Source organism: Podarcis pityusensis (assembly GCF_964106645.2).
Source record: "Podarcis pityusensis genome assembly, chromosome: 2".
Classification (NCBI taxonomy): Eukaryota; Metazoa; Chordata; class Lepidosauria; order Squamata; family Lacertidae; genus Podarcis; species Podarcis pityusensis.
Window position 1 is genome coordinate 107659483 of NC_138029.1, and position 24497 is coordinate 107683979.

Sequence of the window (24497 nt, forward strand, 5' to 3'; positions counted from 1 at the left end):
TTATGGAGTTTGTGGGCAGAAAGAAGTGCTTATGCTTGGAGCTGTGGTAGCTCAATGGCAGAGCATCTGCCTTTCATGTAGAAGATCTCAGGTTGAATCCCTGGCTTTTCAAGGAAGATACTAAGAAATACTCATGTCTCAGATCCTGGAGAGAGTCTAGTAGCGTAGACCAATGTTCTTCAACCTCATGTCTCCAAATGTTGTAGGACTACAACTCCCATCATTCCCAAACTAACAAGGAATGATGGGAGTTGGAGTCCAACCACATATGGAGACATGAGGCTGAAGAACACTGGTGTCAACAGTCCTGAGCTGGCTGGCAAGATGGTTCTCAGTAGAAGTCAGCTTCCTAGGCTCAATTCCACTTGCTGCTGCAGCAGCAGCAACAAGGAGGACTCTTGACTTTCCACCGTGAGGAGTTTTCTGCATGTAACCGTTCGGTTTAAGAATTTTGGCCAATTTTGCAAAAAGTGAAAGAATGGAACCAGAGTTACATATATTTACACCAATGCATCCTTTGCTACAATTCCATTAAATTTTATTTTGTTTAAACCAGTCATGATCTTTTCTGTATGATTGCATTCTGTTCTTTGCTTGTTTCCTGCACGAAAACACACAGTTCCATCTTCTTCAGATTAGCAGGCCATTCATTGTGGTTGCGGTATTTAAATTTTTTTAAATAAAAAAATCAAGTTATACACGGGCCCCTACGAACACAGGCAAACAATAATTTTGCTGATGAGGTGTGTCAATATCAAAGGTGGCGTAGGGGGACCTTAAGACATCTCTGTGAGATCAAGCGGTACAGATCCCTCAAAAGTCAAAAACCAACAAAGGTGTCTAGTGGCGGGGGTGGGGTGATGAACGGGTGTGCACATGTTCACAAAATTCTTAAAAGTGGGTGAGGGGAAAACAGCTTTGAATTTTGTAACATGGGTAAATGGATGGGCTGAAACATTCATCTAGATAAATAGATGGAACATCATGAAAATGGTTACTACTGCTTGTTCTTATTAGACACTCAATTTCACATTAAGAGGGTGGAATTGGCGCACCAACCAACTCAGGATGAGGTATGAAATGTGCGAGACTCTCAAGATTTCTGCTTAAAATCCTGCAAAATCATCAGGCGCAGAAAGGACTGGGTGAACCCAGACGATGTTTCTAAAGCAGAGAAACCTCTGTTTCCAAAGCACTCCGGTGGCAACTGTGTCTCCTACTTTACAGGGGACAATCCTCTATTTGAAGGAGTCTTCTAAATGAAGGTCTGTCTAGTCCAGGTGTGGCTCAGTGATAAAGAACCGTAAGAAAAGAGAGCAAAGGCCCTGGCGTTTCTCCACCAACTAGGTAACAGACTGAGCAGGTACACAGGTAACCTGGTCACAGTCTTTTTCTCTACCAGGGAGTTGTATTGCAGTTCTATTTAAATGATTATAATTATTTTCTAAATGTGCACCTATACATATGAATTGGCACATGCCAATTTAATGCAAATCTGTGCTGTCTCTTTTTGGGTGATGTATATGCGGCCACCCTAGGAATCATCCTCACAAGCGTCTCCTTCCTCTCTCTGCTGCAGTTCTGCGATATATATATATATATATATATATATATACCTGCAAGTTTGAAGCAGAAGGTCTCCTAACCTGTACCTGACGCTGATTGGCTTGCCCATCCATGATGTCACTCCGAAGCCGGATCCCAGTCCCCAGAGAAAAATCTGCTCTTCTAAAACCACGGCAGCAAAAGTCACGAATGCATAAATGCAAACGTGGAGAAATTAAGGGGAGCAGCTTGCCTGAAATGCGTGTGGCCAATATCCAGGTATAGACACCTGTCATTTCCATTGTGAAGCCAGGAGGCTCACCCCATGGCAGAGGAGGGACCTGCCTTTTGTCTTACGTTACACCGGTCTTCACCCTGTAAAACTGGTTTGCCAAGGTGGATTAAGAGGAGACATATCCAGAGTTAAACCATGACCATTTGCTCTTGTGAGACGGGCTTCAAGAGCCTCATCCATCCAAGACGAAGGGCAGCCACACTAAGCATGATGTTGACTTCATCAATACAATTAAGGTGCATGCGTTTGGTTACATAAGCAGATCTGGCACTCGTGAGGGTGGGAAGAATTAAATTCTCTCTCCCAGCTAAATTTGCCCCTCCAAAGGATCCACTTGCATTCCAAGGGATGCAAATAGCAGCCTTGGAGAGTTGTTTTGTGTTCAATTGGCAGGGAGTGAAATAGTTGAACTACCCCTCTGCACCCTGTATGGTCCCGGGCTACTTAGGCTTCTTTGAGGCCGGGGCTGTTGAAGTTCAGTAGCTCATCGTGACAGTCCCTAGATAGCCACATCCCCAAGGAGTTGTTGTTGTTGTTGTTTTAAGCAGGTGTCAATCTATTATATAAGCTGCTCTCAACTTCTGACTTCCTCTATTCTCTAGTGAAACTTGAAAGCCTCGTTATCACCTCATTCACTTTCCAGAGCAAGGAGAGCCTGTCAATTACCCTGCCTCTCTTGTAGATGAGGTCATCACTCCCACTCCGAGAAAAATCCCAGAGCTGTACTCCCCGGTGTTCCCTTGTCCGCCAGACCCCTGCTTGCTTAACTAACAGAAAAACCCATGCACTTTAATTTAATTCATGCCTAGTCTGCCCCTAAGATTCCTTTGTGAGCATGCCCTACTTCTAAACCATCCTGGCGGAGAGAGCAGCAGGATCAGACCAAGCCTGCGCTAGGTATTGAGCCAAGGATGCTGAAGACATCTGTCAGCTGCTGCCCTCCTTTCTGGGGCATATTCCAGCATAGGTAGGAGAAAACTGGTAAGCGAAGATGCCTGATGCTTGGGCCAGCTGTATTTATCTGTGAGGATATGGTAGAGGTCATAGGGAGACAGCCAGGACATTCTCAGGAGAGCACCTGCCAAAGGAGAGAGGAAAAAAGTAGCCGCAGTCATGTTCCGGAAACCTGTTAGATTCTTCCTGGGGACAAGGGCAGGGTGTGGCGTTTGCCTCCTAGGTGGGTCATAAGGAAAGGGTTAAAATGAGTGTGATGTGATTGGCCAGTGGAAACTGATAGGAGGAGTTAAGAGTTAGTGTTTTTTGGAAGTCAGTTGAGAGTTGGGAGTTGGAGAAGGAAGAGGGAGGATATAAATCTGTGGGTTGGTCGAGTTGTGTGGTGAGAGAGTGAGAGGAATTGTTAGGTGGAGTCAGGTAGATAGTTGGGATAATCAGTTTGAAGTTGTTAGGAACGAATAGGACAGTATAGAAACTAAGATTAAGAAACTGCCAAGAAAAAATAACTGAAACCATAAGCTTGTTCCTGCATTTAAAAATAAACTTGATTATTTGTTAATGTTAACAACTGTCTGGACTCCGTGTGTCCCTGTGAGATACGGGGTGGTGGCAGCGAAGAAAGCAATCACAGTGGTGGCACAGGGATCAATAGACCGTCAAACGTCCGGGGACCCTGTGTGATCGCCACAAAGGGACACTGACTTGGGCCAAGATTATGGCTTCCCATGACGTCATGTTGCATCTGCGGTGCGGCACCGCTTCACGAGAAACTGGAAGTTGCATTGGACTCCCGTGTTGTGAGTGCCCTGGAGCTGGCACCTGTGGATGAGTCTATTGCATTTTTCCTTTACAAATTTATCTTTTGCAATTGCACCAGGCAAGTGCAGAATTTCACACCGGACTTGGGCCTGGCTGTGCAAAGGCAATCCTTTGCATTTGCAGTGCTTCCTATGCAATAGCGTAGGGCCAAATTCAGAAGCGAAAAGTCCCTTCATGACAGCCACAGACACTCCCCCTCACAGCCACAACCCCTTCTAAAATGATACAACCTTCGAGGATAATACAATCATCTTAAAATTAGGCACGCATTGCAAACATCACTGCAGATCGCCATGTGTTGCCTTTCAGCTAGATCTACTATTTTCTGTGCATAATAATGATAATGATAATAATATAATTTTATCATTTCTACCCCACCCACCTGGCTGGGTTTCCCTAGCCCCTTTGGGCAGCTCCCAACAGAACATTAAAAGCAGAATAAAACATCAAACATTAAAAACTTCCCTAAACAGGGCTGCCTTCAGATGTCTTCTAAAAGTCAGATAGTTGTTTATTTCCTTGACATCTGATGGGAGGGTGTTCCACAGGGCGGGCGCCACCACCGAGAAGGCCCTCTGCCTGGTTTCCTGTAACCTCACTTCTCCCAGTGAGGGAACTGCCAGAAGGCCCACAGAGCTGGACCTCAGTGTCCGGGCTGAACGATGGGGGTGGAGATGCTCCTTCAGGTATACAGGGCCGAGGCCGTTTAGGGCTTTAAAGCACCAACACTTTGCCCATCCATGGGCAAATGATATGGAGTGCTGCAGTATATTCTTTTGGAGTTACTTAGGTTGTTTTTTTCCTTGGAAGTTCCACTGTACTTAGCATTAACTTCCACACTTTTTCACTTGAAAATTGAAGCACCTTGTGTTTTGAGTGCTTCTAAATTCCTAGCTTTGGAGGATTAATAACTACTCCTTCGAGACTTTGCGCCTGCCCATTAGAGGAAATAGGAAGCCTCAAACATATATTTTTTATATGTCCTTTTTATGTTGAGATTCGTAGAGACACCATTGATCCTTTGCTGAAGAGGCTTGCTGATCTTTCAGACAAGTCTAAACTTAATTTTCTCCTCTTAGGCAAAGATCATAAGACGACCTGACTAGTAGCCAGATTCTGCGCCCAGATTTGTAGGCACAGATCATCCTCTAGAATAAAATAGCTTACTAGGGAAATGCTTAAGTTGCCCTTTGGGGCGCCTCAGGGGCAATTTTTTATGGTAGCCCAAATCTCAGTTGTACGGGTGTATGTATATATCTCAATTTTAACTCATGAGCTATTGCTGCAATCTGTTCCAATTGTATATTTTATCTTTATGAACGCTGTTTTTATTGTGTTATGTGAGCTGGTCTTTGACCGTAATAAATTACTGTGGTACCACAGGTTACATACGCTTCAGGTTACATACTCTTCAGGTTAAAGACTCCGCTAACCCAGAAATAGTGCTTCAGGTTAAGAACTTTGCTTCAGGATGAGAACAGAAATCGTGCTCTGGCGGCACGGCGGCAGCAGGAGGCCCCATTAGCTAAAGTGGTGCTTCAGGTTAAGAACAGTTTCAGGTTAAGTACGGACCTCCAGAACGAATTAAGTACTTAACCTGAGGTACCACTGTATCTAATTATCTAACTACTCCTTCGCGTTCTTCCAAAACGACTCTAGGAGCCGATCCTCTGTGACTGACTTACCCCTTTTCACTCTGATTGGCTCAACCAGCACTAAAGGTGAGAAGACTTCTGAAAAGCTCGCTGCAGAAATAGTAACAGACCTTCTGACTCCCCACCAACTCCTCCCACTGGACCTCTGCTCTTATCTCCAACTCCCGCAGTCTCACCTTGCCTGTTGAAGAATGTTGTCGCCCGCTTCCAGAACAAAGCAACTTTAGGTGGGATTCTGCCCAGGAGTTCGATAATCCGAACCACGTGATCTGAAATGGGGGGGGGGGGGGAGCAAAGTTAGATGCTTTACTGTACGCTTTCTCCTATCAAATGGAGTTTAAGAAGACAGGCTGGACTCTGACCTACCATCATCTCTGGAAAAATACTGCCCAGCCTGGGGATCAAATAGACGGTCTCCAGTGGCCAGTTCAAAAGCCTGCAGGATGACACACACACACACACACACCCCGAGTAAGTCCACCGCGAGCCAATTCGTATAGTCAATACAGTGGTACCTCGGGTTAAGTACTTAATTCGTTCCGGAGGTCTGTTCTTAACCTGAAACTGTTCTTAACCTGAAGCACCACTTTAGCTAATGGGGCCTCCTGCTGCCGCTGTGCCGCCGGAACACGATTTCTATTCTCATCCTGAAGCAAAGTTCTTAACCCGAGGTACTATTTTTGGGTTAGCGGAGTCTGTAACCTGAAGCGTATGTAACCCGAGGTACCACTGTAAATATTTTTGTTTTTACAATACACTTAGCAGTTTGATCCGAAGGACTATAAATATTAAAATATCCATCTTACGTCTCTGAAACGTTTTCACAAGAAGTAGAGACACGCAGGAGTCTAGGGTGAAATCCAGCTATGCTCAATCCCAAAGGTGCCTCCAGACTATTTTACAGGAGGGATTCCAGCGCATGCCACAAATTTAGGGTTGCACATTTAAAGTGGATTGAAGTGCTCCATCGCCTCAGCACAACAAATCCACAGATAAAGCGCACCTTTTTTGCAGCTTGCGGAGCGATTAAGAAATGCATTGCAAAGTGTGGGGTGAATGAATGGTGAACGGGAAGACATGTAAACACCCCGCAAGCAAATCAGGGTGAAGGCAGGATGACTGCTCATTGTCATAGAACCACTCCAGAAACAAACCGGAACAAATGCTCAATAAAGGGTGGACATAATCGTAAACACTGTTTAAGATTTGTGCAAACAGATTAGGGTGAACGCTGAGCGAAAAGGGCATTGGGAGGAACCCCAAGGCTATCAGTTCATATGAATAGATGGTTGCGATTCTAAAGGCAAGAAGAAGCAGCAGCAGCAGCAGTGCCATTGCTGAAGGAACATTCCTGTTAAGTTGTGGGTGAACATATCAGACGGCACAGCAATTTTTCAGACAGCTCTTGTTTATTCACAGGCCAGAACAGAACTGAACTGAAGGGTTCAGCCAGCCTGCTTATATAGAGCTCCACTACAACGCAACAGTAACCACTTTCTGTAACTATCCAATCACTGAACGTCACTTTCGATCCCTTATTTGCATACGTGGACCTGAGTGAAAACTATCTACAGTATCCCCCTGCTGGCCCAGGATCAGTACTTCAGTACATAACAATTCCTTACCAGGCACGCTGTGCTCCAGATATCCGCTGGGGTGCCGTAATCTAATCCGAGGAGGACCTCCAGGGCTCTGTAGGGCTGGGTCTGGATCTTCTTGGAAAAGGGCTTGTACTGGAACAGAAGGGACAACGGGCTGAGTGAGAGTAGATGGCCCAAATGTACTTTTGGGTAGGCAGGCGGCGTAAAACAGCGGCAGATCCTTAAGGGAATAACACTGGGCAGGATTATTTTATTTGTTGATTCATTTCATAAGATTTAAACACTGCTTGATAGCAAAAAAAGAAAAACAAAACCACCCTTGATTTACAAACAGATAAAACCGTAAGACCAGGAAAGGATTGCAATGTGTTAAAAGACACAAGAGGTTAAAAGACTAAAGCATATTAAAATTCACACCAGCTTTTCTAAGCACCAAAAGAAGAACGTTTTTAGCAGGTGCCGGAAATAATCCAGCGAAGGTGCCTGCTTGATTATCAACAGGCAGGGAGTTCCAAAGGGCCACACTAAACTAATGGGTTATTATAAATGTGGGATGGGTATTCTGCGGCAGTGCCATTTCCACCAATCGAAGCAGTCAAGCGGGCGCATAAGGAAGGCCTGTAAGCATGGCCATGGGAGATTCAAAGGGAGAAACTCCAATTATCAGGGGCTCAAAGAATCTTCCCTGCGAGTGTCGGGGCCTTTTTGGTTTAAGAGAATGTTTATTATATATAAATATAAATATATTATATATAAATATATTATATATAAATATAAATAATATATATAAATAAAATATTTATATATAAATATAAGTAAAAATAATTTTTTTTTATTATCAGCCTGACTCCCTCCTTTGGCAGTCTTCACAGAACTCTAGCCCAATGGTTGCCATTAATTTGATTTGAATTATTTTTATAATGAACTGATTTTAGAATGTTGTATTATTTTATTGTTGTTAACCGCCCTGAGCCCGGCTTCGGATGGGGAGGGCGGGATATAAATAAATTATTATTATTATTATTATTATTATTATTATTATTATTATTATTAATGCAGATCTGGGAGTAAGCCCCACTGCAATCAATAGGACATGGTTAGGTTTGTACTGTTCAGAGGAGGTATACCTCCAAATATAGCAGCTGGGGGGGGGCAACAATAGGTGGAGAGGTCTTTTGCCTTAGAATCAGTGCTTTTTTTCTTAAAAAAAAGATTTTTTATTTATTTAGGGGTACTCTCATTTTCCTACTCAGATTGAAATACAGTGGTACCTTGGGTTAAGAACTTGATTCGTTCTGGAGGTCCGTTCTTAACCTGAAACTGTTCTTAACCTGAGGTACCACTTTAGCCAATGGGGCCTCCCACTGCCGCCTTGTGATTTCTGTTCTCATCCTGAAGCAAAGTTCTTAATCTGAGGTACTATTTCTGGGTTAGCGGAGTCTGTAACCTGAAGCGTCTGTAACCTGAAGCGTCTGTAACCCGAGGCACCACTGTACTGTCCCTCAATGAGGCCAAACTTAGATTCACAAAACGTTTTGGGGGTATGTGTACCCCCCCCCCCCGCATCCCCCAGAAAAAAGCACTGCTTAGAATTATAATAATAGAATTGTGGGGTTGGAAGGGACCATGGGGGTCATCTCGTCCAACCCCCTGTGATGTAGGAATCTTTGGCCCCATGTGGGACTCAAACCCACAGCCCTGAGATTAAGAGTTTTATGCTGTATTGACTGAGCTATGGCGCTGCCTTCCTGCTCAACTTGGTGGCATCTGATAGTCCAGTGGGCGAAAGGGAATGCTGGATTAGAGGGGTATTTAGACAGAGCCAGCAGGGATTTTATTACATATTCACACCTGTCCCTATGTTCACTGCTGCCTTTCCCCCAGCTTAAAAGACCAGGGGAAAACCACCCACAGCACAGCCTAGGGCAGAAAGCTCTTGTATTTTGTTCTTGGCTTGTGGCAAGGGGACAGGTGCCTCTGCCAAATTTTAGTTTCTCATTTTTCCAATTGTAATTGGATTTTTAAAATTGAAGATCGAATAAAAATGTATTATTTTTTTCCAGCTTCCATAGTAGTTTGTGATTTTTTTTTTAAAAAGGAAGCTCCTCATTAAAAAGTCATCAGCATTTTTATACGTGTTTCTCCTACACACACATTCCTGTGAAGGTATTCCCCGATATACATTATTTTTTTGCAAGCAATTTCCTGAAATATAATGCGGTTTTGTACATTATGAACTTTTATGCACGCTTGACACTAATATATGCATTTTTTTGGCGGGGGGTACACATGACTTGGCTGGAAAACTGCACAAGATTTGGAGAAGTGCAAATTTTGAAGCAAGGCTCTGCTTCAGTTTGAGTGTTGTTGTGGAAAGTACAAATTGGGTGTGTTCACCTTTAAGTGCGAACTGACGGATTTCCCCTCCATCCTTACTACCTGTGGCAGTCTTGTCAAAAAGATTAACTAGCCAGCCATGGGGTGATGCCCTCCCTGGCGCACTTCAATGGAGAGCAATGTACTAACAAGCAACGATGGCAGAAAAGGGACGGGTGGGTTTGCTGTCATAGACTCACCGTCCAGCATGCGCTTCCCAGGTCCGCAATTTTCACTCCCAATTTCATGAGGTTGCAGCAATCCAGGACAGCAGCCACGTCCTCCTCTGGATGGAACAAACACAAGGAAATAAGCTCTGGAGGCGATAGAATACCATAGGTTATATATCCCTTATGGCACCTGTATTTCACACCAGCCCTGATCCAACATCAGCAGCGTGACATCTCATCCCGATGGAAACCAATTCCGAAAGAAGACTGTAAATGTATCTTGCAAACTTCATCCCAGCAGGAGTCAGCTGCAAATTATAGCACAGCAGACCCTCCAAGTATCCCTATTTTCCAGAGACAGTCCCGGATTTACAGAAGCTGTCCCGGATTTATGGTTTCTGATTTGATCCCAGAAAGTCTTGCTTTTCCTTAGGACGTCCCTGTTTTCACCAGAGAAACGTTGGAGGGTATGGAGTCATGCGACCCCCCCGAAGCCAAGGAGATAAGTAACTATACAACCTTTAGAAGGCAAGGAAGGTTTTTTTTTAATGTTTAATGTTTTGCTATGTTTCTGTATAGGTTGGAAGCTGCCCAGAGTGGCTAAGGCAACCCACTCAGATGGACAGGGTACAGTGGTACCTCTGATTACATACTTAATTCATTCCGGAGGTCCATTCTTAACCTGAAACTGTTCTTAACCTGAAGCACCACTTTAGCTAATGGGGCCTCCCGCTGCTGCCACGCGATTTCTGTTCTCACCCTGAAGCAAAGTTCTTAACCTGAGGCACTATTTCTGGGTTAGCAGAGTCTGTAACCTGAAGCGTATGTAACCTGAAGCGTATGTAACCCAAGGTACCACTGTATAAATGATATTATTATTATTATTATTATTATTATTATTATTATTATTATTGAATAGGATATCCCTAGTTTCATTAGAGAAATGCTGGAGAGTATGGCATAGGCATTGTCACACTCTCCCAATTAACCTCCGTCTCCTGAGTTGGCAACCCTAGGCCCTGCCCACCACCAGCATGCGGCTCCAGAAGTTAACCCACAAGGGGCTGCAGCCCTTGATCTAAGAAAAATTGTTCCCCACCTCTGGCCTGAAGTGCCCAAAGAGAGATTCCTCCAAGTTCCTGGGTGGAGGTGCTCTCCCCTTCCAAACAAACTCTGCGGCCTTTTCTCCTGCGCGGCCTACCTGGCCTCTTGGGCTCGGCTCCTGCGCCGTGTTCCTGGAAAGCCACCTTGTGGAGAAGCGCCTGCAGGCTCCCTTCCGCCACGGAGAGCAGGATGTTCTCCGGTTTGATGTCTGCATGGATGATGCGACACTCCTTGTGCAAGAAATGCAAGCCCTGGAGAACCTGCCGCGAAGCAGAGGCAATCAGTGGCCCAAAGCTGTTCAATGTGTACTGCGCTTTATATTTTTGCGGTATTGAAGAGCATAAAGGAGAAACTCCAGAGCTGGGAGCGGGGCTCAGAGGCACGGGGGTATGGAGATCGAAGACCCATATCTATTTCTGCAGCAGGGTCCCTGTCTCCAGCACCCTAGAGCCGTCCAATCTGATTGGGGCTCATCAGGGTCAAAGGGAAGGTGAGTCAGCCTAGGAGGATCGGCTTCTGGGGTCACTCTGGAGAAGGCATGTGGAAAGAACATGGAGTGGAGTTGCTTTGTATGCTCCAAAACTGGACCATAAAGAAGGCTGATCGCCGAAGAATTGATGCTTTTGAATTCTGGTGCTGGAGGAGACTCTTGAGAGTCCCATGGACTGCAAGAAGATCAAACCTCTCCATTCTTCAGGAAATCAGCCCTGAGTGCTCACTGGAAGGACAGATCGTGAAGCTGAGGCTCCAATACTTTGGCCACCTCATGAGAAGAGAAGACTCCCTGGAAAAGACCCTGATGTTGGGAAAGATGGAGGGCACAAGGAGAAGGGGACGACAGAGGACGAGATGGTTGGACAGTGTTCTCGAAGCTACCAGCATGAGTTTGACCAAACTGCAGGAGGCAGTGGAAGACAGGAGTGCCTGACATGCTCTGGTCCATGGGGTCACAAAGAGTCAGACACGACTAAATGACAATAAACAACAACAAGGAACACAAGGGGCTTCTGTTTCAAGGGAATGCTGTGCAAACTCCGTAATGTACAAAACGCGAGTCACTCCGAAAGAGTATCTCCAAATCAGTTGCCATGTATGTGCACAGAAAGTAAGCAGAAGTAGCTAAAAGGCAACACCTTGAGATTTGCATTAGTCGCTGCAATGCATCCGTGAGTATTATTATTGTATAATTAAAAGATTACAGCCGTACCTCTGGTTGCAAACGGGATCCGTTCCGGAGCCCGGTTCGCAACATGAGCAGAACGCAACCCGCATCTGTGCGTTTGACAGGTTGCGATTCACCACTTCTGCGCATGCGCGCGACATCATTTTGAGCATCCGTGCATGCGCGAGCAGCGAAACCCAGAAGTAACCCTTTCTGGTACTTCCGGGTCGCCGCGGGACGCAACCTGAAAAGATTTAACCTGAAGCAAACGTAACAAGAGGTACGACTGTATTGTATCATCTTAGAAGGGTGTGTGGCTGTGGCTGTCATGAAGAGGTCCTGCACTTCTGAATTTGCCGCTACAGTACGGGTAGGTCTTAGCCTTAAGAAAAATCTGTCATGGACTGGATGTGCTCACACCTCAGGAAGGAAAAGGAGGGTGTAGCGTTGACCGCCTGTGATTGGCAGGAAGTATGGGAGACCTCCGGATTGGCCTTGTGAAGTCTCTTATTCCGGAAGAAAATTCTGCACATGCGCAGAAACACTTAGGTGCCAGGGTTGCTTACCAATGTTGCACGTGACCCGGGAGGGCGATGTGCCAGGGACTCAAGCAGCCTCTTCTGCAGGCCTCCAGGGTTTTATGCAAAGGGAGAAACTTGCCCAGCATCCGTGGAGGCTGCTCCATGGGGACATTTGGGTCACAGTCCCACCTGTGTCATCCTTCCCTCCGCGCTGCCTGTCACCTTCCTCATTTTCAGTGTTGCCCTTGTATGACTTAGCAGGGAGGATAGCAGTTCGAAAGCACGCCAAATAGTGCAAGTAGATAAATAGGTACCACTCCAACGGGAAGGTAAACGGGATTTCCGTGCACTGCTCTGGTTTTAGTGTTCCGTTGCGCCACAAGCGGCTTAGTCATGCTGGCCACATGACCTGGAAAAACTGTCTGCGGACAAACACTGGCTCCCTCAGCCTGTAAAGCGAGATGAGCACCACAACCCCAGAGTCGTCCGCAACTGGACTTAACTGTCAGGGGTCCTTTACCTTTACCTTTTTATGACTGGAGCTGTTGTTGACTGTGGCGCCACCTGCTGTCAGACTCCCTGCCTTCTGCCCTACCAATCCCAATGAGAACCAGCCAACTCTGCCCATACATCTGAATGGGAAGATGCATGAATTTATATTAAGTGCATGGATTTCGGTGAGGCCAGGGCCACGAAGTGTTCTCCCCTCCACCCACCCAATGCATCCTTTGCTGCAACTACCGCCTGAGAAATATCCCCACAGCAACTGCCTTGGTGCATCTTGGCAAGCCCTGATTCTGCCTGGCTCAGCTCTCCAGGTAATCCTGTACTTACCTGTTGTGTTGCTTTCTTCACAAAGGGTAACGGGAGGCCCTGGACTCCTTGGCTGCTCAGCAGAGACTGCAGAGAAGGCCCCAGCAGCTCAAACACTAAGCACACATGTGGGAGGAGATACTGTCAGGGATTCAGTAACTGGGAAACTGCTGGAATTCGGTTCACTCCAGCGGCAGCTCCTCAAGGTCTCATGTAGAGGGAGTGGAGGATGTGAGAAATAGCTTCCTGAGAACTGTGTCCCACAAGGAAAGTTAACTGGGAGAGATCATCAGGGGGTTTGGGCTGGGAGTTCACCAGTATGCAGATGATACCCAGCTCTACCTCTCCTTTAAATCAGAACCAGTGAAGGCGGTGAAGGTCCTGTGTGAGTGTCTAGAGGCAGTTAGAAGATGGCAGACTGAGGCTGAATCCTGACAAGACATAAGTACTGTTTTGGGGTGGACAGAGGGCAGGCAGGTGTGGGGGATTCCCTGGTCCTGAATGGGGTAACTGTGCCCCTGAAGGACCAGGTGTGCAGCCTGGGAGTCATTTTGGACTCACAGCTGTCCATGGAGGCAAAGGTCAATTCCGTGTCCAGGGCAGCTGTCTACCAGCTCCACCTGGTACGCAGGCTGAGACCCTATCTGCCCACGGACTGTCCTACCAGAGTGGTGCATGCTCTAGTTATCTCCCGCTTGGACTACTGCAATGCGCTCTACGTGGGGCTACCTTTGAAGGTGACTCGGAAACTACAGCTAATTCAGAAGCGGCTGCCAGGAACAATATAACACTAGTCCTAAAAGATCTTCATTGGCTCCCAGTATGTTTCTGAGCACAAATCAAAGTGTTGGTGCTGACCTAGAGCCCTAAACGGTTTCGGCTCAGTATACCAGAAGGAGAGCCTCCACCCCCATCATTCGGCCTGGACACTGAGGTCCAGCTTTGAGGGCCTTCTGGCGGTTCCCTCACTGTGAGAAATGAGGTTACAGGGAACCAGGCAGAGGGCCTTCCTCAGTGGTGGTGCCTTCCCTGTGGAACGCCCTCCCAGCAGATGTCAAGGAAATAAACAACTACCTGACTTTTAGAAGACAACTGAAGGCAGCTCTGTATAGGAAATTTGAATGTTTGATGCTTCACTGTGCTTAATGTTTTTAATTTGTTGGAAGCCACCCAGAGTGGCTGAGGCAACCCCGTCAGATGGGCAGCATATAAAATACAGTCAAACCTCGGTTCTCGAACATAATCTATTCTGGAAGGCTGTTCAGCTTCCGAAATGTTCAACAACCGAGGCACAGCTTCCTATTGGCTGCAGGAGCTTCCTGTACTCAAGCAGAAGCCACACTGGATGTTTGGCTTCCTAAAAATGTTTGAAAACCGGAACACTTCCTTCTGGGTTTTCGGCGTTTGGGAGCCAAAACGTTCCAAAACGGAGGCATTTGGGAACCGAGGTTTGACTGTAATGATGATGGTGATTATAGCGAATTCCGTTAAGGACAGCTGGGTGTGTTAGGCCACAGGTTAGTACAATATCAGTGGAAATGTCCAATATTTAATAGCATTGCCCTGTCCATCTTTTTGTGCCCTCCTGGTGCATTATCTACCAACCAAAGGATATGGAAGCCATTGTCTCCAATCATTTTGAAATCGTCCAGGAAGTGGATGACACGGTCGCTGGCTTGGTCTTTCCTCCTCTTGCTGTTCACCTGCAGAAATATAAATAAATAAAAAACGTGCACAAATTACTTTTATGAGGCCTTCGACAGTCTCCGGATGGCTTGCGATTAGGGGAGGTACCAACTGTGTTTGAAATGGCCCATTAACGTAGGAATGGCATCATTAGTAGTACTAGTATTAATTATACACCTTTTATCTTGAGCTCCCAAGGCTGGTTACCATGATTAAAAACACAGTGTTAAAAACAGTTTAATACAGCTTGCAATATTTTTTTAGGTGTGCCCTAAAAATATGCGTCTCAAGGGTCATAACCTTCAGGGGCTTTCGAACAAAAGAGGTGATTTGCAGTGGAGGCTGGTCCAGGAGGGCGAACAGGGCACTTGTCCCACTAAGCTCAGTCCTCTTCCAGCCTCTACCTATCAGCCTTCTTAGTTTATCAGTCCAGAGGATGGTACCAGCTAACAGCTTCCCTCTCTCTCGTCTCAGTGTTGCCCCTTGTAGCACTCAGCAGGGGAGAGGATGAAACACAGCTGGTTCTGTTGGCTCTGTCTGCCGTCGGCTCTGTCGCCACCTACTGTTGGCCTCCTGCCTTACACCCTACCAGTCCCAATGGGCCACCGGTCCCCCAACTGGCGGTTTGTTACCTACACAGCGAAGGAGCATGACTTCATCCAAGGCTGCCTCAGCAAAATCCTCCCCTCCCTTGGGCACTTTGACAGCCACGCACCTCTTCTTCCTGAAAGAAGATGCATAGATTGAGAGCGAGAACAAATCTCTGGGCTCCGAACTGTTTTGCAGCCCTCTTCCAGCTGTTTCAAAGATGGGTTCAAACCTCTCCACCCGGTCAGCAGAAGATCGTTGACCAGGCACTCCTTTTCCCACCCCCCACGATATAGCAGCCTACTTTGCAAGGTCGTTGTGAGGAATAAATGACAGGAGGGGCCTTGTGTTCTCTGCCCTGAGCTCCCTTGAGGAAAGGCCGGATGAAAACACAGCCCTTCCTCAGCCAACAGAATGTGTTCCTACCACATGACTGGCTTCTGCAGTTAGGAGCAGGCCGTTTTTGTTTACTCACCCCAAGTCTTGGCAAAGCCAGACTGTCGAGAAGTAGCCGCACCCAAGATTCTGTGCTACGTGGTACCTTCCATTGAACACCTCTCCTTTCCTCACGGGATAGTAACCTTCTGCACAAAGGGAGGGAGGATGAACAGGCATTAATGAAAGACACCAAGAGACTTAGGCTTTGCAGGTCATGCCAATAGTATAAATCTTCCAAGGCTGAACAGTGGAAGGTGTGAAGCCTCTGATGGTAAGTATTTGAGAGATTCCCTGCAATTCTGTTCATAGAGGCATAGCGGACTATGCAATCTGGCGAAAACATCCCTATCTTATATATTACACCTATATTCTCCCATTCCAGGGAGCAGGGTATGATTTATGGAAAGACAAAGAAATAGCTATTTCTGTACCTCCCCCCCCCAAAAAAATAGAGAAAATAGGGTGCCGATAGGGCAGCAGCCCAGATATGCATGGTGCCAAAGGAAAATTACTTTTCTGGCAACAGATTAGTTTTTAATTAATAGTTCAACTTGGGGTGGGAAAATTTCAAGAAGAAAACTTGCAACAGCTGTTTGGTGATGCTGGCTCCTTTGCTGGTGGAAAAGCTGGTTTTTATAAAATTGTGACCAGCTTCTTTTTCCTTTGCTAGGAGCAATAGCCATAGCTGTCAACCTTCCCTTTTTTTGCAGGAAGTTCGCTTATTCCAGCGCCGTTTCCCGCTGCTTCCCACTGCTATCCCGGATTGTTAGATATCCCGTAGACTGTCCCCAGGACAGGTGAGGCTGCTGATCCCTTATTTTTGAGGCTGCTGATCCCTTATTTTTGAGGCTGCTGATCCCTTATTTTTGAGGCTGCTGATCCCTTATTTTCAAATCTGAAAGTTGACAGCTATGGCAATAGCTGGTGTGCAGTCATGTGTCTGGGACCGATAGGAGCTGTGTACAGTCTGTCTTGGGGGAAGGCCGATATGGACATTGTGGAGTGGCTCACCTGTGGCCCTCTTGTTATTGCTGGACTTCCTCTCCCGTCAGCCTGGCCAGTGCCAAGGGATGATGGGGTTGGAGTCGAACAACATCTGAGAGCACCACAGGATAGCTACCCTCAAAGGAGACAAACCTGCATTCTTCAGCTGCAATTCACAGGGGGGTGGACTGGATGACCATTGGGGTCCCTTCCACACAGTCTATGTTCCCTGACTTTTCTGGATCCATTTGTCCATCTCACTAGCAGCCAGAAATCTTCCCTCATCTATAAAGCTTTCTGGATAACCTTTTGCTGGATGCTGTGTCTTGAGGGTGAGGACCACAGCCTCCTTTGAGGGTTGCTGAGTGTCACAAAGAAATTTAATATTTATTTATTTATTTATACATACATACATACATACATACCCTGCCCATCTGAGTGGCTTCCAACAAAACACTAAAATACAATAACCTATTAAACATTAAAAGCTTCCCTAAACAGGGCTGCCTTCAGATGTCTTCTTAAAGTTTGGTAGTTATTTTTCTCTTTGACATCTGGTGGGAGGGTGTTCCACAGGGCGGGCGCCACTACCGAGAAGGCCCTCTGCCTGGTTCAATGTAACTTGGCTTCTCGCAGCGAGGGAACAGCCAAAAGGCCCTCGGCACTGGACCTCAGTGTCTGGGCAGAATGAATGAGGCAGCTTGGTGCAAGACGCATGCCTGCCACCCAACTCACCTGCGCAGGAGGCCAAGGCCTCCTCCTGCCACTCACACCCATCCATAGCAGGTGTGCAGCTCTCTCAAGGATGCTCAGAATTCTCTGGGGTTGAAGAGGCTTCACATCTAAGGGCAGAAACATTTTTATTCTGGAGTCAACAGTTACTCCTCAAGCTGCAAGCTAACTGAACAGAACTCTGCCTTAAGCCATCACTGCAAAGACCACTTTTGTCAGGTGATAATTCAGAGGAATTCTGCAGTTCCACAGCACAGAGAGGGGGAATCTGCAGAAGTCGTAGGACTCCAATGCCCAACAAGGCCAGTGATCAGGGATGATGGGAATTGGCGCCCAAGAACATCTGGAGGACCACAGATTCCCTGTCCCTGCTTTAAAGATCTGGACCAATTGCATGAGGAAAACCTGAAGTCAATAGACGTGTTGTCTTGAGAAATGCACGTGCCAGTTTTGATCTGTTTAGGAGAGGCCTGAAAGAACCCACACAATTAACTTGGTCTGTGTTGTTGCTGCAGCTCATCTGATTAAACAGTGCATTTGGGGAAGAGAGCCAGTGTGGTGTAGTGGTTAGGAGCAATGGACTCGTAATCTGGTGAACCGGGTTCGCTTCCCCGCTCCTCCACATGCAGCTGCTGGGTGACCTTGGGCTAGTTACACTTCTCTGAGGTTTCTCAGCCTCACTCAGCTCACAGAGTGTTTGTTGTGGGGGAGGAAGGGAAAGGAGATTGTTAGCTGCTTGGAGACTTCTTAGGTAAAGGTAAAGGGACCCCTGAGCATTAGGTCCAGTTGTGGCCGACTCTGGGGTTACGGCGCTCATCTCGCTTTATTGGCCGAGGGAGCCGGCATACAGCTTCCGGGTCACGTGGCCAGCATGACTAAGCTGATTCTGGCGAACCAGAGCAGCGCACGGAAACGCCATTTACCTTCCCGCCGGAGTGGTACCTATTTATCTACTTGCACTTTGACGTGCTTTCGAACTGCTAGGTTGGCAGGAGCAGGGACCAAGCAACAGGAGCTCACCCCGTCACGGGGATTCGAACCGCGGACCTTCTGATCGGCAAGTCCTAGGCTCTGTGGTTTAACCCACAGCGCCACCCGCGTCCCTTTTCTCTTGTTAATTATGCTGTTTTAAATGTGCATTCTATATTTGACTTCACTTAGCATTTTTGGGGGCAGAAATGTTTAAGATTTTTTTGGGTTAACTTTGTTTATGTTAAATATGTATTCTGTAGTTGACCTTCTTTGTAATGTTTTATTTAGAAATCTTTAAGATGATATTTTAGTTTTCTGTTAATTATGTTGCTTTGACTGTATACACTATATTTTACTTTCTTCAGAAATGTTTGATTCTGGATGGTTTTATTGATGTTTTAATATGCGGTAAACAGATTTGAGTTTTTTCTTTAAAATATACAGCGGTACAGAAATGAAATAAATAATAATAATAATAATGATAGCTGATGCTTAAGGATAATGTTAAAATAACAAAAAAAATGTAATGCAAGGTTTATTATAGGGAATGGAATGCAAATTAGAAATAACTGGGGGGGGGGGGGGCAAATGCAGCAACAAGAGGAAATTATGGGCACATCGAGACCGGATTGCGGGAAGCCGATTTTTGGAAAAATTGTATTAAATTTGTTTCAATTTGCGGTTGATTCATTAACATTTGGAAAAATCAATAAAAATGATTTGGCAGAAATAACACAAGCCTACTGGGTAATCGTAGGGGACGCAGGTGGCGCTGTGGGTTAAACCACAGAGCCTAGGGCTTGCTGATCAGAAGGTTGGCGGTTCAAATCCCCGTGACGGGGTGAGCTCCCGTTGCTCGGTCCCTGCTCCTGCCAACCTAGCAGTTCGAAAGCACGTCAAAGTGCAAGTAGATAAATAGGTACTGCTCTGGCAGGAAGGTAAACGGCGTTTCCGTGCGCTGCTCTGGTTTGCCAGAAGCGGCTTAGTCATGCTGGCCACATGACCCGGAAGCTGTACGCTGGCTCCCTCAGCCAATAAAGCGAGATGAGCGCCGCAACCCCAGAGTCAGCCACGACTGGACCTAATGGTCAGGGGTCCCTTTACCTTTACCTTATTGGGTAATCGTAATAGAAATACTGGTTGTATTGGACAAGAGGAGGATGAATATTTGGTTGGCTCTGAGCAGGAGCTTGCTGGTTCAGAACCTGGAAGTGGAAGGAAGGCAGGAGATGGGAGTACCTGCCGCCTTATATCATTGGCCCATCTAGCCCAGAGCTGCTACCTACACTGACTGGCAGTGGCTCTCCGCAGTCCCTGACTACTGAGCCTCATCCTTCCCTCTCTCTTCCCCAGCTGTTACGACTTCCCAATCCTCCTGGGCTCCTGCCTCCTTGAATTCTGAGAGTTGGCCTGGCAGGAGAATTCCTATCATTTCTGATAGGGTCATGGCGGAGATTATTTCAGGGGGGGCGCACTGGGCCTGGGCTGGGCAGCTATGCCCGTTCTGCTTTCTGCACTCCACTGAGCTGGACCAAGGCCAGGCTGACAGCTCAGCTTCCTGGCTGCCCTTCCTTGGATTTTCAGATGGGATTAGTGAGGATTGGAAGGAAAGGCCCAGAGAGGCTTCCCTGCTGAAAGGCTAGCCTGGCCTTCTGCTGGGAGCTCTCAGATCACCTTCCCCAGGCGAGCAGAAAGGAGAGGCTGTTCTCGCACGTTCACGGTTTCGCACCTTCAAGTTGCACAGTTCAAATGCTTCAAGAGCCTTTGGGAGGATGAAGCCCTGTGCGCCCGTCATGTAGAAAACCCTTTTTAGCAGTTGCAATGTTAGCACAGATCTGGTCCAAGGTGAATGTTATAATTATTCCAGTTCAGCCTGTCTGGTAGCACAGCAATCAAATCAACCTCGTGTTCATGAGGGACAAAACGGACAACACCACCAGCCAGCTTTCTTCCTCCTCTCCCCCCCTTTCCCGCTTTACTTACAGTCTAGCTTGATGAAGAGCTCTGCAGAACTAAAAAGTTTGCCCATTAATAGTCATGTGGGCATTTTCCCCCCTGCAAAAAACCAACCTGTTGGAAGTGTTGACCCTTCCAACACTGCTTGTTTGTGGATGCTCCTTTCTTTCAAGACAAGTACAGTGGTAAAGGTAAAGGTAAAGGGACCCCTGACCATTAGGTCCAGTTGTGGCCGACTCTGGGGTTGTGGCGCTCATCTCACTTTATTGGCCAAGGGAGCCGGCGTCCAGCTTCCAGGTCATGTGGCCAGCATGACTAAGCCGCTTCTGGCGAACCAGAGCAGCGCACGGAAACACTGTTTACCTTCCCGCCGGAGCGGTACCTATTTATCTACTTGCACTTTGACGTGATTTCAAACTGCTAGGTTGGCAGGAGCTGAGACCGAGCAACGGGAGCTCACCCCGTTGCAGGGATTCGAACTGCCGACCTTTTGATCGGCAAGTCCTAGGCTCTGTGGTTTAACCCACAGCGCCACCCATGTCCCTAGTACAGTGGTACCTTGGGTTAAGTACTTAATTCGTTCCAGAGGTCTGTTCTTAACCTGAAACTGTTCTTAACCTGAGGTACCACTTTAGCTAATGGAGCCTCCCACTGCTCCCGCACCGCCGCCGCACGATTTCTGTTCTCATCCTGAAGCCAAGTTCTTAACCCGAGGTACTGTTTCTGGGTTAGCGGAGTCTGTAACCTGAAGCGTCTGTAACCCAAGGTACCACTGTATTCAAACATCAGGAAGAACTTTCTGACAGTAAGAGCTGTTCGACAGTGGGAGGTCTGTGGACTCTCCTTCCTTGGAGGTTTTTATGCAGCGGTTGGATGGCCGTCATGGATGCTTTAGCTGTGATTCCTGCATCCCCAGGGGTTGGACTAGATGACTCTCAGGGTCCCTTCCAACTCTACAATTCAATCTAAAAGTTTCATTGGCTAGTGATATAAGAGTCTGGAGATCAAGAGCAGTGCCCAAGCTGGGAGTTTCTGAACACTCACAGGACTTCCTGCCCCTACTTTCTGTGCCCTTCGCAAAATTACAGAGCCAAACAACAGTGACTTGCATATACAATCCCTCCCTAAAAATGCATGAAACTTACCTTCGTTGCGGTTCAGGACTTAAGCAGCCCAGATCGGTCCGGACTTGCCCGGGGAAAGGCAGCTTGCAGGCTTCTGAGCTCTGGGGAGACTTGACCAACCAGCTCCCACTGCTTCCCTTTTTAGTCCCTGTTGCTGGAAAGGAGGCGGAGGGAGTCCCAAGTCCCCCAGCATAGCTGTGGTGAGGATAGAGGGTCGGGATTGGATCGCACTGAAGTCTGTGGAAACACACGGTGCTTCGAAACAGTTCACGGGCCCCGGGACAGCTGGGAGGGTCTCATTTTACCATCCCTTTTCAACCCTACACCTGTTGGAATAGCTTCCTGCTATGCTCTCTAATACTTTCCTGGCTCCATCTCTGCCCAGCAAAACCCGGAATCTCCAGGGTGTATATTTATAGATCAGCAGTGACCGATTGCAGAGATGGAAATGCAAACTTTTGCATTGTGCAAAACGCAGACCTATACCTACAAGAGTAAGTCCCGCTGAACTCGGAAAGACTTATGCCTGAGCACAGGGCAGGCAGAGGGCTGTGTGTTAATAAGCATACGAATCATTCTCTCTCTCTCTCTCTCTCTCTCTCTCTCTCTCTCTCTCACACACACACACACACACACAGACACACAGTGGTACCTTGGGTTAAGAACTTAATTCATTCTGGAGGTCTGTTCTTAACCTGAAGCACCACTTTGGCTGTGTGTTAATAAGCATACCAATCATTCATACACACACACACACACACACACACACACACACACACACAGTGGTACCTCGGGTTAAGAACTTAATTCTTTCTGGAGGTCTGTTCCTAACCTGAAGCACCACTTTAGCTAATGGGGCCTCCCGCTGCCACCGTGCCGCCAGAGCATGTTTTCTGCTCTCATCCTGAAGCAAAGTTCTTAACCCGAGGTACTATTTTTGGGTTAGCGGAGTCTGTAACCTGAAGCGTATGTAACCCGAGGTACCACTGTATATGAATGAAATTATAGATTACCAATACATGCTACCTTGTTTATTTATAAAAGTATTCATATACTGCTGTCACACACACAAAAAAGGCTTACAGCAACAGAAACCATATAAGAAAAAACCATTTAAAAACAGAAATCAGCTGTTATGGAAAGATGTGTTCTTAATTGTCTGCCTAGACCTGGCAGAATAGAAATGTTTCCAGGAGGCACTTAGAAGTTAGCACAGAAGGAGCCTGCTGAATCTCAATTGGCAGGGTGTTCCACAGGACTGGGCCAATGCCACGAAAGTCTCAGTTTCTTGTTGTTGTTAAATGAGCCTCGCCAACTCGGGGAATGAAAAACAAGGCTCCTGCGGATGATCTCAGCAATTCAGCCAAGATCAACCTTAGGAGTAAGCCCTCATGAACTCAGAAGAACTTGCGCCTGAATTCCTAGGCTTACCAGTGCCATGATACTTGCGCTGTCACCAACACGGCCTCGTCACTTGCCGTTGCTTTTATGCAATTTGCCAGTGTCCTTTTTGCATTTTGTTTCCCTCCAGCCTCACTTTACTCCAGCCCATTCCCAAGCTATGTGTATACATGCCTGCTGCATCTGATGATCGCACAATAATACATTTGCCAGTGTGGTGTAGTGGTTAAGAGCAGTGGACTTGTAATCTGGTGAACCGGGTTCGATTCCCTGCTCCTCCACATGCAGCTGCTGGGTGACCTTGGGCCAGTCACCCTTCTCTGAAGTCTCTCAGCCCCACTCACCTCACAGAGTGTTTGTTGTGGGGGAGGAAGGGAAAGGAGAATGTTAGCCGCTTTGAGACTCCTTCGGGTAGTGATAAAGAGGGATATCAAATCCAAACTCTTCACAAGACTCTCCATTGTTTGAAATATACATACAAACCGTCCTCTAGCAAAGGGTCCTACATTGTGCCAGACCCAGGACTCTTCTGCCTTGAAAATTAAGAACCAAGACAACTATTAACTCTGACGGCAAAACAGTGATGTCAAGGCAGTGTTGTTTTTTAAAGAAACGGCCTCAGCAACTGCACTTGTGAACTCTCGGGGTGCATTCAGACATGCCTACTAAAAGAAGCCGCTCCATGTTTTTCCCTGCTGCAGGGAGAACTCTTGCTTCCTCTTACTTTCATTCTTCTAATGACAACACCCAAAACCTGGCTTAAAATCCAATGCTGATTTTCATTTTTTTAAAATTTAATTTTTTTATTAAAAAAAATTAAAAAATATTTATTTAAAAAATTCAGGTGGTTAGCATGTTCATCACGTTCAGAGGTAGGAATTTGGCCCTGAGACTGAAAATAATTCCCCACCCCAGTCTAGTCAAATGATTACTAATCCCCCCATCAAAAAAAGGCTACTCCACTGTGTTGTTTAATGAAACCTTGCTCCAGACAAGGGGAGCAGCAGCATGCTTGTCTTCTGTGACAGATTATCTAAGCCCACCTAGCATGGAAAAGGCACGATTCAAATGAGAGTCTTCCTGATTTGTAGCACAGTCTCTTAGCCACTAGATTTCATTGTGGTCCCCTGCTTGTAGAATGCCTTCTTGAGAAAGGCTCACCTGCCAATCCATCACATTGTGGCCTTTCTGACCTTTTCATTTTCCCAGGCTACTTTAAAGGTTAATAGCCCCCAAAGCTTTGGTTATTGTAGCTTGATAGTAGTGTAGTAATGCTGGTGGTCAACAAAAGAGGTTTAAAGACTCTCCCGAGGCAAATCTAAAAAAATGTAGCATAAACACCGACAACTGGGAAACACTGGCCTGCGAGCGCTCCAGTTGGAGAACAGCGTTTACCAAAGGTGTCATGGGCTTTGAAGACACTCAAACTCAGGACGCAAGGGAGAAATGTGCTAAGAGGAAGGCACGCTTGGCAAATTCTCACCGTGATCAACTCCCGCCTGGAAACTGATGTCCCCACTGTGGTCTCCACTGTCACTTACAGACTCACTGTTAAGACCGTGTTTATGGGAGACAATCTTACTTGGCTACGGGAAAAAGCA

The 24497-nt window shown here is 46.7% G+C and overlaps 1 protein-coding gene and 1 long non-coding RNA gene across 3 annotated transcripts in view; one reads left to right on the forward strand and one right to left on the reverse strand.

Moving 5' to 3' along the window:
* Positions 1-24497, forward strand: part of LOC308470279 — a 350106-nt gene that overhangs the window by 70881 nt on the left and 254728 nt on the right. The window lies entirely within an intron of this gene.
* Positions 517-22136, reverse strand: LOC308469933 (SRSF protein kinase 3-like). 2 transcript variants are annotated; one of them, XM_080993051.1, is made up of 12 exons: positions 21517-22136; positions 17447-17553; positions 15765-15873; positions 15338-15425; positions 14629-14718; positions 13037-13141; positions 10617-10779; positions 9446-9531; positions 6894-7001; positions 5635-5704; positions 5445-5537; positions 517-2918 (listed from the first exon to the last, which is right to left on the reverse strand). In XM_080993051.1, the coding sequence occupies exons 2-12, from the start codon at positions 17490-17492 to the stop codon at positions 2734-2736; spliced, it is 1143 nt and encodes a 380-aa protein (XP_080849177.1). In that variant the 5' UTR covers positions 17493-17553; positions 21517-22136; the 3' UTR covers positions 517-2733. The 2 variants fall into 2 exon arrangements, with proteins under 2 accessions (XP_080849177.1, XP_080849178.1); XM_080993052.1 differs by having other exon boundaries at positions 10617-10770; positions 21517-22098.